This window comes from Centruroides vittatus, unplaced genomic scaffold (assembly GCF_030686945.1).
Source record: "Centruroides vittatus isolate TY-2023 unplaced genomic scaffold, ASM3068694v2 contig_1196, whole genome shotgun sequence".
NCBI lineage: Eukaryota > Metazoa > Arthropoda > Arachnida > Scorpiones > Buthidae > Centruroides > Centruroides vittatus.
In genome coordinates, this window is record NW_027120764.1 from 9,494 (window position 1) to 25,500 (window position 16,007).

A 16,007-nucleotide genomic window follows, 5' to 3' on the forward strand; every position below is an offset into this window, starting at 1 on the left:
CCAATCATAATACATTTTGAAAATTCTTTATTTTCCTACTGTACACAATTTAAGAGAATTTTTAAAATGTCTCAGATTGGACACTCGGTGTAACAAACTCTTACTAAGATAACCTTTGTAGTTATATAAATCAAAAACTATAATATGATATAATATAAGGGTTAGAAATACGAATTAATTTAATAATTTTAATGTTTCTTCTTTTTTTTTCTCGGGAAACGCCCAACTTATATCGTAGTATAAATATAAACGATGTAGCAAACTGCCTCCTACTCGCACTTGGTTTAATTCCTTCCTATACACATTTCTAACGTTAACAAATAAATTTTTTTTCTGTTGACAATATAAACTTCTTTCCAAGCTCCCAAAATCTTCATTTTTATGGTAAAAATGGCCATTTAACCTAAAACGATACAAACAACAATGTATTTCGTAACAATATTAATAACAGAATAGCCTGTTTTCACAGAACGCAAGAATTAGGTCTCCCTGTTTCCAAAACTAATTAAATTAATTTTTAGATGGGTCTAAAACTATCTTTCGTTTTCTTGCAAAAACGCAAGATACCGCATCTGTATCAATAAATGTTGCACGTCGCTTTCTGTTGTTTTCCATTGTTAACAACCTCTCCCTGCGGGGGGAATTTCGAAAAATCCCTTCCAATTCTCGTGACGTACCCTAACTGTGTACCAAATTTCAACTTCCAACTCCTAACCGTTGGAGCTCTGCGCTTATTATTATTGTTATTATTAAATCCATCGCGATTATATATATAGATTTTACATTTATTAAATTGATATCTTATTGTTGAAATGCTCGAATCTCAAATAAATTGTTATTAAGTAAGATTTTAAATCGAAACAACTAAAACGGCAAAGCCATTTTTGGGATGATACTTACGTCTCGGAGACTCGGGCTTGACTGCGCCCCGTTTTCTATGGAAAAAAGAAAAATGAGCACTCTCTAATGAAAAAATGCTGCATCGATTCTACTTGTTTCAAGGCGCTGAAAATGTAGCTTATGCCACTGCGAATATGTAATGCTTATGTAAATTATTGTATACAGTAGACATCCCTATAACACGGTAGATACGTTCCGTGCCATATAAATTCCGTGTTTGTACGAGTCACTTAAATACATGAGCAATCACAGTTGGGCACGCGTGCACTTTAGGGCTACGGCTGTTTGAAAGGTTTTCTTACAAAAAATTAATCGATTCTAGACTAATTTGACTCAACATTTCCAAATCACGTATTATTTTTTAGAACAATTCATATAAACTATGCTATAAACAAAAAATTGTAGAATTACCTTACCGAGTGTGCACCGTTTAATGACGCCATTGCTTAAGCTTGTTTTCGTCGCGGAGCGGCTCATCGAACGGCGGGCGCGTGTTTCCCGATAAGTTATTTTACCTGCGAAAAATTCGCTGAACATTGGAGACATCATTAATATAAATTTAATTGTTATGGCCGTTGAATGATAAATAGTTTTTAGTAGGTCCGATGCTCGTTTAAACTCAACTGTTTATGCAATGTCCGCTATTGGTCCAGATTCGACTAATCCTGTCGCGACACGGATCGGCAATGACGTTTTTACCGTTGTTATACGAGTTTGTTTTAGCGTGTTACGTGAACACGATCGCAATTTTTTCGCCGTGTTAGTACGAATCCGTGTTTATATGAACCCGTGTTATAGGGTTTGTACTGTATTATGTTTCGGTTTTTGCACGTACGGACGTAGACTTTGTACAGAGATTATTCTTTTACTGTATTTTTTCTATGGAACACTCCGTGAAAGGGTATTTGTACTTTGTACTAAAATAAATAAATAATACCATTATCGTATACGCAATGTAATCAATTCTACACCATTTCTTTATAAATTCACTTACATTAATATGCATGTGAATATTGAAAATTCCAAAATAGTATACACTTAGGCCTACACGTAATTTTTATTATTGTGAATATATCTTAAATGCTCATAAGTTTTCAGTTTTTTAGTACAGTAGAGCGTCGTTAATCGGAACGTCGGTAATTGAAATGGCCGGAAATCGGAACGATTTTCAGTCAAACTGTGTCGTGCTAAATCGAACGTTTTTGATACTAGATTTACTTCTAAAGTATAATTTTCATGTTTTTATATTCTTCGATATATTTATTTTGTTTGTACAAAATGCAGAAATAATTTTTAACGATACGATAGCCTCGATTATTATTATGGAAATTTTCGTTAGGCTTAAAATCGACGAAAAATTCAACACGAAGCGACACGCAACGGAGAAAAATTCAACACGAAGCGACACGCAACGGAGAAAAATTTGAACATCGGACAGGTTAGTATATTTTTTCGTACAAAGTCGGAAATCGGAATAAATGACTAATTGGAACAACCCCAGTCCCCAATTGACTCCAATTTTCGACGTCTCTACTGTAATTTATTAATCCTGATATACTTTGAAGGTTCGTATACAAAATATATAGTCTTACAATGTTCCATTCCCGTTACACAAAATGAAAATTTCTAAATATTATCAGTAGAATGCTATAACATGTGAATACATTTTAATGTGTGTTTGATTTTTTTCATATAATATAAGTACTTAAAAGATTGATTAAACACTGCTTAATATAATTAGTAACGTGCTTAATCTGTGCATATTCAGTCGGTTTAAAGTCGCGTATTTATTGTTGTTAATTGGCAATTTTCGAGTGAAATTTTCTTCCTTGATCTTGAACGTAACAATATCAAAGCCAGAAAATGGAGAGGAACTTGGATAAAGACGTAACAGAAGAAAGATACAATTAGCGAAAGAAACAACACCAGTGCGAACAGCATCCACTGAAAAGAAAAATAATGTTAACAATACAATCAAAGGTCGAATATGGTTAACTAATACGACTCAAATTGTTTTAATTCTACATTATTTGCTGTACTTGCTATTTTGTCGTCGTTTTAAATTATAATATACAGTGTTAGCCTGTGGACATTTATTTACTGTAACATAAGTACTTTGAATAAGACTTTAAATTTTATTCAGCAATTCCCATATTTTTAGTTTTAACTCAAGAATTTTTTTAAATGTATGTTACACTTGAACGAGCAGAATTTTATGGTGACATCGTCTACGTCAAGGATACAAGTGTAACTTCTCGACATACGAATTGTGTTAATTGATGTTATTAAAGTTTAAAGTAATATATATATATATAATTTATACGTAAATCCATCAATTATAATTACTTTTATATAAAAAATGATAAAAAATTACCAAATTTAGTTCAGTTAAAGTTGTAGCCTTTCTAAGCTGAGCGTGAATATAAAGTATAATTAAAGGATGAAGCATGTAAACCCACGCATTCAAGCGATCAAAAATGGTGAAGACTTTCATAGACAGGAATCTGTTAACAACACCTGAAAATAAAAAATATTACTGACGGAAAGTAACAGTTCACATGTTCACGTTTCGCAAAATAAGTTACACTACTCACTTGATATTACAATATTCTAGTGTTTATTTGTTGAATAAAGCTAAATAATTACAAATGTACGAAATTATTAGATCAATAAAGCTGTGCAATCGACGTACCTCCATGTCCAGTTATACAAGCTACACATGTCCACGAAAGTCCAATTATCCACATGAACGGTGACAAAGCTTTGTGAATAAAAACAAAGGATTTGTTTGGAGACACTTCAGTTATCTGTTTGTGCAATCCAAATAGTAGAATACATCAATAAGGACAAGGAAATTATCCAGGAGATTACGCGGTAAATCTGAAAACAAACAAATGTTTTAAAAATTAAAATATATGCTGTTGCTTCAAATTAGTAGTGTCTTGCCCCTGTACATCATATTTTTTTCTGCTTGATTCAATTGACCATAGCGATGATCACTTACAGTTGTTTAATAGAATTCTCGACAAATCTATCAAGAAAAAGAAAGGTAAACGTCAATATCCGACTGTTGGTAGGTCTAAGAAAGCTTTTATTTCGGAACCCAAGACCATATGATTGCCATCAAGCGGGCCACTGTTAATCCCATATTCCAGATTTCGAAATTAGTAGGTCATAATAATGCTAAATAACCACTAAACTGCTAATATTGATCGTTTCCAGGAATGTCACTCTCTTTAGAAAGGTTTTACGGTTATTTAATTTAATACTTCAAAATTCAAATTTATTATTGTATTTAAAATATATATTTATTTATAATTTAGTTATAAGATGATTAATGATGACATTAGACGTAAAACTGTAGTTTAGTATTTATACATTGAAGTGAAACACATGAAAGTGAACGAAAGTGAGTTGAATTTTGTATTTAATTCAGTTGATTAAATAATAACAAATATTCTGAATTCTGTTAGTTATATATTGCAAGTTAACGTTAACTTTCGATATAACTATTTATCTATGATATGATTTATGTTACAATACGTGTAATACGATATGGAAAATGTAAGAAAGTGACTTACTTTTTTCAACTTCAGTTCTCTTTTGTTTGACAGAATATTTCCAATTAATAAACCTGTGCAATAAGACGTCAGGTGCGAGTAATACGGTTTTTGATAGTTATTACCGAGGTAAGTAGAGAATTTTCTGTAAAGTAATTGATAAATAACATTCCACATGCATGCTAAATATATTATAATGTATAATCTTATTATTGTTTAATACTTTTAAAAGTAATTTATGGCCTAAGAAAAAGTTATCTTTATTTTGTCTGTATAAAAGTGTTTTATACAGAAATGTATCATGTATAATACATCACAATTCTTTTATATAATTAAAAATACATACATAAAAATATTAATGTGCGTAAAATAGGTATCCGCGTATTGCCATAGTAAGTAAATAGAATATAAAATAATGTACTCTAAGTATTTAATTTTTCACTAAAACATACTCCCTGTCAAAAGAGTATCCAATAAAATTGAAGTTGTCTGTCGTCACCATGTAAGTTCACGTGTGAGAGAATGCCAACAATAACTAACATAAATATTACAAATAGTCCACGTTTTGGCCATCTGAAGTAAAAAATACATTAATGTTATCAGTAAAATCATAATAAATTAATAGAATGTTTCCAATTTATTTGCAGTATGAGAAAAACGAAACTGTCAGAAAATATTCAAACTTTTAGGTCGAAATAGTTTTTTTAACAGTTATAATTTCGAATTTTTTCGAAATAAATCACGCAGAAATTTACGAAATAATTAATATCTTATTTCAAAGAAGAAATCGACAACTTCCATAAAATTAAAGGTTCTCAGATGCTGTATTTCTAACACGAAATATGGTAGCACAATACTCTGGCCAGCTAGAACTAGTATAGTAGCTATATGAATGCAACTAAATCTTCTGAATTGTTTTGTTGTAAATGTACGACACACTACAACGAACGAGCCAATTCGAAACTAATAACTAGTGAAGCGTAATTTTAATGGCATGACGGTGATACACCGGTGAAATTATTATATGATGTAGCCACTTCAGCCATTGTAACACTTTAATTGCTATTCCTAACTTCATCCTTTACCGGTTCCAATCATCTTAGTCAATTTCTTCTTGTATATTCGATGTTAATTAGATCGTAGCCACTGCACACAAGATAAATTTACAGCATGTACAACCGTTTCTTTATCAACTATGCTGTTCGTTCTTGAGTACTCTTTGATTTTGGCCTACAGCCGAAAAAAAATATTTTCGGTTTTATATAGCTTTAATTGTGCATTAAATTACTGATGTACGATTATCTGAACACTTTTATGCTTGTTTTGAATTTTTATAATGTGAAATTTACAAACATTTCTCTGAGAAATATCTTTATAGTTTTCATATTAATTACATGATTGGTATCTAATTGAAATCAACGCAGTTATCTCCAATTTTCATTACTTTTCAAACAATTTTTGTAATTACTGCTTGATTATATATAACTAAATTTGATAAAAACACTAAATAATCATGTAAGTAATTTATCTCTTTACCTATCACACAGGAATAACAATGGTGCTGTAATAATCGTTAATTGCATCAAAACACTCATAAACCATAAATGAGACAAAAACTGCAATTTAAAATAATACACGGATTATAAATATAATAAAAATATCTATTCAAATGAAAATTAAAACAATTACGTTATACGTATAAATTGTATAAGTTTGAATATGAATTGCAAATTCCCACCAATGTCGTTCTGCAAATTCAGCGTGACGTTTAACCTCTTCCCAATGTGGACCATCGCCCAAAAGAGGTAAAATAATAGTCCGTGGCCATAACACAAAGAACTGGTAGAGTTAACCTGAAAAAGGTTCGTAGATAAAAGCTTCTTTTATGCAAAACTCTAATGTAAGTTATTATACCTGATAGCTCTGTTCATCACGAATTGCACATATTGCATCTTTGAATTTGCTTTTTGTTTCCGTGTGTTAAATGTCAATAATCCACTAAATAAAAAAGAAATGTGAATAATTTTATGAGTATTTTTTTAATACAACAATTTATAACTTCGTAATTTAAATTTACTCAGATGACAACTATTGTTATAAAACCTTATTGTATTTGCAAGAAGATGATTAGTCATTAAACAGTAACAATGGATATGTAAATTGTCGTTATTAAATGCTGTCTACAAAGATATTTAGCAGTCGAAATGCGATCAAATTTAGTACGATGACATTTCGGTACAGTTAATCGTGGTCTCCTGATCTTTGATTTTTTTCATATCTGATCTCGTCTTTTACCTTATCAACCAGCTCAAAGACAGTGAAAATGGTTGACAAGTGAAAAGACAGTGGTTGGGAAGACGTCGATGACGAACAACGAGATGGACATCAGAGAAAACAAAAGTGAAATCGATGCTCATTTTCTACTTTGACGCAAAAGGTGTTATCAACAACGAGTTTGTGCTTTCTGGACAAACAGTGACCGGTAAATTTTACGCAGAAACGCTCGAACGTTTGAGAATTAGGGTGCGACTATGCAGACGCGAATTTAGAACAAGCGAGAGGTATAGTTCTCGCAAAGGAAAACCACTCACAAGAGAGAAGCGAGAAATATCGCTGGTGAGAGCGAATTTCTGGTTCTCGCACATATCTGACAGGGTTTGATATTAATCGCGTCTTGCCTCTTCTCGCCACATATTCTCTCTCGCTCGGAAAATTCGCTCGCTCGCGACTGCATAGTTAGCACCCTTAGTGTCCGCTGGGTCCGAAGGGAAATTGCCGGTATTGAGATGCTCGTTCAGGACAATGCTTTCAGTCACATGTCGCTAATTGTGAGAGAGGCACTGACCAAACACAGCGTGTCAACGCTCTAGCAACAACTCGACAGAAGTCCTCAACAGTTTAGAAGTGGTCCTCCCGACTTCTTTTGTTTTCTCGTATCAATTAGAGCCTGAAAGGAACATCGTTTCGGGACTATTCAGGCTGTCGAAGCGATTTCGACCAGGTGCCTGAACAGTCTTGAGGTTTCCGACTTCCTCCCTGGTAGTCTGGAATGAAGACTTGCGTTTGAAGACCGAAAAAAGCGCTGTTAATGCTTTAATTACGCTTTAACAATTAACGCTTTAAACAATTAAAGTTAAAGTTTAAATAAGATTGAAAAATTATGTTAATTTTTTATTTTTCCAATTAAATACGTTCCCGTGTATCTTACCTGATTAAGAAAAAACTTTCAATCAATACATATAAATTAGAGGCAATTTCTGTTGGTATGTAATTCATTATTCTTGATAAATTTATATATTTTTCTGCAAGTAAATTTAAAATAATATTTGAAAATTATTTATATATTAACGTTAAGTTTATATTTTAACACTACGTTAGATACAAGAATCTTCAGTCCGAATAATAACGTTACTGAAATGAAATTACATACGAAGAATCACAAAGTTAAAAGTTCAAAATTGAAAAGTAAAAATGTGTAAAATTTTTAATTTCGAAGCTAAAAATTATGAAAATTGTCAAAAATAAATATAATCAGGCATAAGTATAATAGAAATATTAAAAACGTAGCTGGTAATCGATCTGCCTAGGGTAATGTCTTCCAAAACAACTTTCTAGGGGAAACTCGCTTCTATTTAGATGTTATGAACGTGAAAAATATTCCAAAAAGGCCTACGTAGCGAGAGAATAAACAACACTCTACATTGGTTCAATTGATTAATTCACTCGGCCACTTGTGGACCGATTAGTAGCGTCAAAAAATAAATGCCTCAGCAACTTCTCACACTTATTAACTTCTAAAGATAAGTCACTTTATAGACAATGTCATAAAATGTAATTGTAACATTAGCAAGACACTTGTCTAGTGGAGTATATTTCGAAAGTTATATATATAACAACGTATTGTTATCACAAGACATAATTACCCGAAACGGTCGGTATTATTCTGAAATCTGTCATAACGTGACCAAATATAACGCAATTTATTAGTAAAACTTTGATTCCACTTAGCGCTTTTGTATTCTCGTAAGTGTAGCTGGAAAACAGTTTACTTGTAGTGCTGAGTGCGGATAACGAAACGACGACGTCAAATATTTTTCCTATGAATATCAAGTGTTAAATTATTAAATAATAATGAAAAATATATAAATTATCTGCTGTGTAAGTTCCAAAAATAAACACGTGTTTGTTTACAATACATCTGCAACTGACTGACTTACCATTTATCTTTTCTTTGCTAACTATTTGTAATTTGGACAGAGCGTGAACGATTGTTGCTAAGATTACGGAAATGATTAAAGTGCCGAACACGGCTCTGAAATAAAAATAAATTTCTTGTTGTATTTTCGTACACTTATCTAAAGAATAAGATATGTTATTTTTCAATAACAATTAAAAGCATAAAAAATCTAAAAGGACCTATAACTTCTAATAAAGTAATGGATTGTAGTCATGTACAGAAACACAGTTACAGTAATTATGTTAGGAAATATTGATGTATAGTACTTGTGAAGTGTAAAAAATTGTTACAGTTCTTTGTCGTTTTAATTTTGTTAATAAACCATTTCACTATTTAATTAAAAATACATGTTTTCCTTCTCAAATACGTAGTTGCTTGTGCCTGCACATTATACTTTTAACAATAGAGTCGTGCTGATGTTACACCTTTCCGGTGAATATTTCTGAATTAAAATTTAATGCAAATTGAAATTAAAATAATTAATTTCAATTTGCATTGTAAGTTTATATATAGTTTATCGGGGTGTACTGTTGCTACTGTTTTCGGATCCACTCTAAATCTGTTTTCGAGATTAAGAAAGTCGAGCGGATAGACAGCCGACTGGATAAATTTTCAGTGAGAATTTGTAGCTATGCAATTTTGTTGCCGAATAATTAAAACGCGAATAGAAAAAGTAACTTACAAACAAATCAGTTGAGATATTGAATATTCTTTCTTCTCTTCTTTCGTTTTACAGAATTCTACTTCAATTTTTAGAGGTTTTGTTATTACTTAAAAGAACAACATAAAGTTAAACTATTTGAAATAATTGTCAGATATATTAATTATCAGGTAATAATTTATATTTTTATAAAGTTATAATAAAAAAAAAATCTTTGGTAAATTTCTTTTACAATTGTTTGTAAAATATTTAAATGTTTATAACGTTTTACTGCAGTAAACTTACTCCAATGTCCAATATTTTCCAAGTCGTTTTCACTACAGGTATCTGGAATACAAACATCTAAACGAAACTCCTTTAACATGCTTAGCAGTTGAGATATAGAAAAAGGTTTCTGAAAATTACAAGAATTCCATTAATTTTTTGTTTTTCAAGAACTTTGTTTTAGTTTCGTTTTCTGATATCCATTATCAGTCTGTATACTAACAGTAATTAAGTAATTAAGTACAGTAGAGCGTCGAAAAATTGGAGTCAATTGGGGACTGGGGTTGTTCCAATTTGTCATTTGTTACGATTTCCGAATTTGTACGAAAAAATATATTAACCTGTCCGATGTTATAATTTTTCTTCGTTGCGTGTCGCTTCGTGTTGAATTTTCGTCGATTTTAAGCTTAACGAAAATTTTTATAATAATAATCGAGGCTATTGTATCGTTAAAAATTATTTCTGCATATTGTACAAACAAAATAAATATATCGAAAAACATAAAAAACATGAAAATTATACTTTAAAAGTAAATCTAGTATCAAAAACGTTCGATTCAGCACGACACAGTCCGAGTGAAAATCGTTCCGATTTCCGGCCATTTCGATTACCGACGTTCCGATTAACGACGCTCTACTGTACTTAATTAACTAATTAAGTAACACAAAGGCTTAATAATAAATACGTCATGTTTTTGTTCATTCGTACAAAAACTTCTTTTAAATAGTTATAGAAAATTACAGTATATTATTTAGACTCGCAAATTATAGCTTAAAGTATATGTCAAAGTCAACCACCGACTTATTACAGCACTTCTTACAAAAGTCAAAGTTGAGTATGAGTAATTTCTTATCGAAGATAATAAAAGTTAACAATAGATATTAAAATTTGGCACGAAGTTTGCATTATTTCCTCACTACAATAGTTTTTTTTAAATGGTCACGATATTAAATATTGATTTGAAACACAACATACCTGAAAACTTCACTGTATTGTACCGAGTTATGTACCGCACATGCTAATTGACTTGATTATTTTTATCGATAAAAAATAACATATAAAATTATCGTTAAATACTCACACATAGATTTTTCAATAATTGAACGATTGTGATGTCGGATGAAGAAACCATCCGTATTGTTTCCTGTCGTAACTTTGGAAATTTGATAAGAACTGAACAGAATTTGCCTCTGATGACTTTATTTTCCATGGTTTCGATGTCAAGGCATTGATCGTAATCACCTTGAATCCACAATGTTCCTCGTAAAAATCCCGACGGAGGTTTTCCGATAGAATCCAATACTGAAACAACGAACACAACTTTAAACATTAAAAATTATATAGCAACGAGTTGCTTAACTTTTTTGCCAATATTTAATACTAAAAACATCCGTTATAATATTTTATTTCAAAACTGTAAATGCTAATAAGAAGTAGAATCTTCATTTAATCCCACTTTACTCGAGATATGACACACCAATTCCTTTTAGCAACCAAAACTTACGAACGCCAATTTACCTAAAAGTTAAAGCTCTTTACAGAATTTCAGAATATTTCAGATAAAAGCACAAGAGTTATTAAGCTTCGAAGAGGATAAAAAAATCGTGCCTTTTACATATACAGCCGACCCTTGATAATTCGACGCTTTTGAAGTAGACATGCTCAGTAGTCCGACGCACCTCCCGTCAAGGTCACCGTAGTCCCGTCCGGTTACATGTATGCTTGTCTATGTCTATGTATTACACCATAGACAAAACACCGCCCTAGCAGTCTATTCATCCGACTCAGAAGTAGAGCTTCTTTTCACCCGTGCCGCAATTATTCACTCCACGTTTCGACAAGATCACGTCAAATGGCTTGAAGCTATATACATCTTACTCAACACCCGCAGCAACACACACTGCATCAATTTTAAAAAGGAGGTCAACTTATCATCGGCTTGGGAAGCCTTTTTCAACAGATCCCTGAAGTAGCGCTATACTCACATTGCGCGAGTCTAATATGACGACATCGGCTGCACGCAACAGCGCTTCCAGAATGCAATTTTTTCTAAATCAACGGTCAACTTCGACGAAATATTTAAATTTTGTAGAACAGAATTCCGTTACGCCTGACAAAGAACCCAACGAGGTTCGAAAACGTTTGCGATTTACAGAGAAAGAGAGAAGAAGCACACCGGTCAAAGGCACTACAGTTGTTGATTTTAATTTCATATTTCTTTTAATAAACATGTTTTCGTTAACTGAAATGGGTGTTTCATTTCCATAATAACCTAGGCAGCATTTTACTCATAAAATGTAGGAATATTGTAGGCTACTACTAGCAAAACAATGCTAAATATTCAATCCCTTCCGGTAATTTGGACACTTTTGGTAATCCGACAATCTTTTGGTCCCATACCTGTCGGATTATCAAGAATCAGCTGTACTGTACATTAACATTCAGACATAGAGTAAAAAAATTCTTAAACTGTTTTGCATTTTTCGATGTTTTCAAAGGGATTTCACGTGATACAAATAACAGCGTTTACTAATTATAATAATAAGCATTTTTGTTCATTTTAATAATATATCTTCTTTAAATAATAAGCTCGAAGTTAAACGAATAAACGCAGAATAAATATATCAAATATTGTAAGGTATGGAATCGCCAAGACGCGCGATTCCCACCTGTTTGTTATAACGAACTGTCATAACGGAAAAGTCGTTAGGATCGGCCGGTAGAAACGACCGTTAGGAATTTCCGTGGGAAGAACCGTTAAGTTTCAAATCGTCGACCATCGGACGATTGGCCGGCGGGAAGTGACCGTTGGCGGCCGTTGCGGGAACATTCAAATTTGATTGGAGCAGGGTTCGAACGCCGTCGACTATTTAAGTTCGTATCGGGATCGGCTGGCATCGTATCGGAGGTGATCGGATCGGATCAAGGGAGATCGTCGTTATCGAGGTGCTAACTAACTCTCTCGTTGGAAGTTACGTGGTTGTGTACGAACTTGTTCCTGACTCGGAGGTTTTGTTAATTACAAGTCTGTTTGTTCGTAAGGAGTTCTTTCGACGAATTTGTACGGGAATAATCTGTTGTTGTTCAGACTAGTGTTTGTGCATAATTAATTGTAACTCTAATTTGGATCATTTTGTACATTTACTGTAAATATAAAATTTGTGTTTTTTGTCAAACCAATTGAGTGGTTATTTTGAACATTACTAATATTTTAATGGATTTTTTTAAAACTCCTGTCAACTATACAGAACTATCATAAAAGCATGCCAGTAAACTCCTATTGGTCGGGTTAAGTTATAAATCTAGACTAGATTATCTAGTCTAGAGTGGGCAACCTTTTTTATAACATGGGCCAGAATAAATTTTACGTTGTTTCCGCGGGCCGTAGTAGTCAATTGACGCCTTCTTGTAACTTGTAATTTTTTTAGTCTGCAAATATGAAATAAATAAATAAAAAGTTAATTACTACATTTATTTCTCCTATCGTTTTCGAAAATTACAAAGAATTGGAGTTATTTTTCTAATTTAATAATCTATTAAAGATCTCGCCGGCCGGATAGAAACTTTTCGCGAGCTGTAGCTGGCCCGCGGGCCGGGGGTTGCTCGCCGTTGATCTAGTCTGCTCGTGATTCACATAATCGGCGAGGGTGGCCGAATATCTAGCAGGCGGCTAACAGCCCACAACCGCTCCGGGATATAAAGTCGGACTCTTTACGCGTGTGTTGCTTCTACCGGGTGAGGTTGGTGCACTGTAAACCGCATGTGCTAATGCCTATATAATCTGGCTGATTAGAAACTGACTTAGTTTCGACATTCCTTCTGCCACTGAATTATTCGAATATACAATAGCAATCTTATCGTTTTTTTTTCACATGTAGTATAGAAATTTGTAAAAGATACATAATGCAGTTATAATAATATATTAATTTTAATTAATTCAAAGTACGTTAAAATATGAAAATTTATATTTTATAAAATACAAGGGAAGGTCATTGGAAGGTGGAAACGGCACTTCCATCGCTTTCAATGACGGCACGCCACTGTGAAAATTCGTACTGCTAACACTACGTTTTTTAGAAGAAAATAGCGAGGTTGAGGCCGAAGTTTTCTACGCGAAAACGTGTACGTCAGACGTTCGGCGACGCTTTCCTGTAAGCCTAGAAGTTAAGCAATGGCCTACAGTATGTCGAGCGTGATTCAACTGGCATTCCAAAGGCCATTGCCTAACTTCTAGGCTTACAGGAAAGCGTCGCCGAACGTCCGACGTACACGTTTTCGGGTTGAAAACTTCGGTCTCAACCTCACTAATATAATAATAATAATAACTAATTCAACATAAAGTTCAATAATCACGTTTTAATTCAATTAAATGTAACATAGAGCTAAGCTTCAGCGATGATTTTACAGAAATACTCTCAACATACTCGCTAAATTAACTCTCGGAGTGCCTGGAGGGGTCTGAAAGGAATCTGATGAGCTACTCATTTTCAAAAGTTCATAACTATTTTAATATTTGCGTTAGCGACTTAAGGTTATTAGTAGCTTCAGTTCTCTTCATGTGCTTGCGATCCCCACAAAATTTTTAGTTCATCGATCGGTATTCTGCGAACAAGACGTGGTCGAATAAGTGCTGGGCCTCACAGACCCCACCAGGCGCTCCGCGTTGCAAAAGTGTAAGTAATATTTTTTGTGTTTGCTTGATTTATAACACGTTTACGTTGTCAGTAGATAAACGTTTAAGCAGCTACTGAGCGTCTGTAAAAAATGATCTAGATTTATTTGCGTGGGACATGCGAAATTCCTATGGGAAAAATGCCTGAATTCTCGATTTCAAATTTTAACTGAAAAAGCTTAATTTTTATGCTTTAAGAGATAATTATATTAAGTGCCATTAAAATCAACCCAAAATACTTAAATTATAATGAGATTACATCATGATTTCTATAGAAACAAAGTTAATATCTTTGTTACAACAAAAAAAGTTGATGTTTTTTATTATGTAGTCGTGTGAATAAATATTTCACGTAAATCAATGATTGTTTTATTCTAAATATGTCTTAATAAACCTATTTTATATATATATTAACATAACATTAAAATTATCTTTACAAGCCATATAATGTAAGTTTTATTTTGGGGTCTGTGGGACTCTACCAGGCGTTCGGCGGAAATTTCTTCACCAGACACCCCGAGGGTTAAATAGATTAATTTAGAAATTCATAATATAAACAACAACAAATGTATTTTTGCTCTGGACCAGGAGTTTTGTTTAATCTTAAAAAGCATCATTTACTTTCTATAATATGTACCATAAGCAAACAGTAATATTAAAACGTAGGTGGAATTACTAATTTTTTAAGACATACTCACAGCTGAAGGTCCAATCTTTCATTTTCATGAAATCTTTCACGAATCGCATTAAACTACTCATACACGAAGAAGATAACGTCACCTCTTCGGACATCTTCAACACGTAAGGTAAACTGGACTTGACTACGGATCTTATTAATGTTTTCATTTTTCCATCCATATCTTTAATAAAACGTAAAGCGTCTTCATTTTCGTCTGCTGGTTGTGTTTCGTAATCAAGTGATTCGTTTGTGGGTAACAAATGTCCTGGAACCACTAACGAAAACAGTAAGACGAAAAGTGGAGAAAGTATGTTGGTCATTATCATGTCGCCGTCGAGTATTGTTTAAATATATGTTGTCTTAAAACACGAGGAAACTATAGGAAAAATTTTAGTGATGTCGACTATTGATAAATGAGAACAATACATCATATTTAGACAAATTTTTTTCATTGAAAAACTATTATATTGATAAGTAATTAAAAGAGTATAAATTACAATATGTTAAGAATACTTATTAAAGACATTAGTCTTTAAAATCTAAGCAGGTTAATATTACTATTCTGCATTTTAGCACTGTTTTTAACCAAGATATTAATTTATTACGCTTATTTTCTGCATAAAAATGCAATTAAACAAACTATAAATAAAATCTTACACTAAAATATCATAAATGAGAAGCCAAGCCATTACAGGGATTAAATTAATGACACCGAATGATGAATAGTTCTATTGTTTGGTTTATCAAATATGATCAGTTCGCATGTACAAAAGTTTATCGAAATCTGAAAAAAATTATATTTTTAATTGAATCAACTTCTTGGAATATCATGTAAATCCATTGTCTTTTTTTCACTTTTACTAATTTCATATAAAAATAAAAATAATAGACATTTAAATCATGTACAGCTGATGAATTATCATACTAATCTCGCCATCACTGTTTCTATACACTTTCCTCTATACTTTATTTTAATTAGATAAATATCGAAGAATATAATTATTGCAGTAAAGTTATATAATTACAGTACGATA

The 16,007-nt window shown here is 32.4% G+C and overlaps 1 protein-coding gene and 3 long non-coding RNA genes across 4 annotated transcripts; all 4 read right to left on the bottom strand.

The window, feature by feature from the left end:
* Positions 1-2,677: 2,677 nt before the first annotated feature.
* On the bottom strand, positions 2,678-3,719 carry LOC136983112 (uncharacterized). Its single transcript, XR_010881982.1, has 3 exons — positions 3,593-3,719; positions 3,275-3,417; positions 2,678-2,844 (listed from the first exon to the last, which is right to left on the bottom strand). It is a non-coding gene; the product is annotated as an uncharacterized lncRNA (long non-coding RNA).
* On the bottom strand, positions 3,714-6,058 carry LOC136983107 (uncharacterized). The gene is made up of 3 exons (XR_010881979.1): positions 5,997-6,058; positions 4,482-4,605; positions 3,714-3,780 (listed from the first exon to the last, which is right to left on the bottom strand). It is a non-coding gene; the product is annotated as an uncharacterized lncRNA (long non-coding RNA).
* Positions 6,059-8,525: 2,467 nt separating this feature from the next.
* Positions 8,526-9,467, bottom strand: LOC136983119 (uncharacterized). Its single transcript, XR_010881985.1, has 3 exons — positions 9,380-9,467; positions 8,678-8,772; positions 8,526-8,557 (listed from the first exon to the last, which is right to left on the bottom strand). It is a non-coding gene; the product is annotated as an uncharacterized lncRNA (long non-coding RNA).
* Positions 9,468-9,487: 20 nt separating this feature from the next.
* Positions 9,488-15,296, bottom strand: LOC136983126 (uncharacterized). The gene is made up of 4 exons (XM_067279765.1): positions 14,993-15,296; positions 10,704-10,924; positions 9,644-9,752; positions 9,488-9,492 (listed from the first exon to the last, which is right to left on the bottom strand). Exons 1-4 carry the CDS (start codon positions 15,291-15,293, stop codon positions 9,488-9,490), a joined length of 636 nt encoding a protein of 211 aa, XP_067135866.1. The 5' UTR covers positions 15,294-15,296.
* Between the last annotated feature and the right edge of the window lie 711 nt (positions 15,297-16,007).

Coding starts and splice junctions, on each gene's coding strand:
- LOC136983126 (XM_067279765.1), bottom strand. CDS start 15,293: ATGACCAACATACTTTCTCCACTTTTCGTCTTACTGTTTTCGTTAGTG. Junction 10,925..14,992: donor GAAAGATTGGACCTTCAGCT/GTGAGTATGTCT, acceptor TCGTTGTTTCAG/TATTGGATTCTATCGGAAAA. Junction 9,753..10,703: donor AATTATTGAAAAATCTATGT/GTGAGTATTTAA, acceptor TGTAATTTTCAG/AAACCTTTTTCTATATCTCA.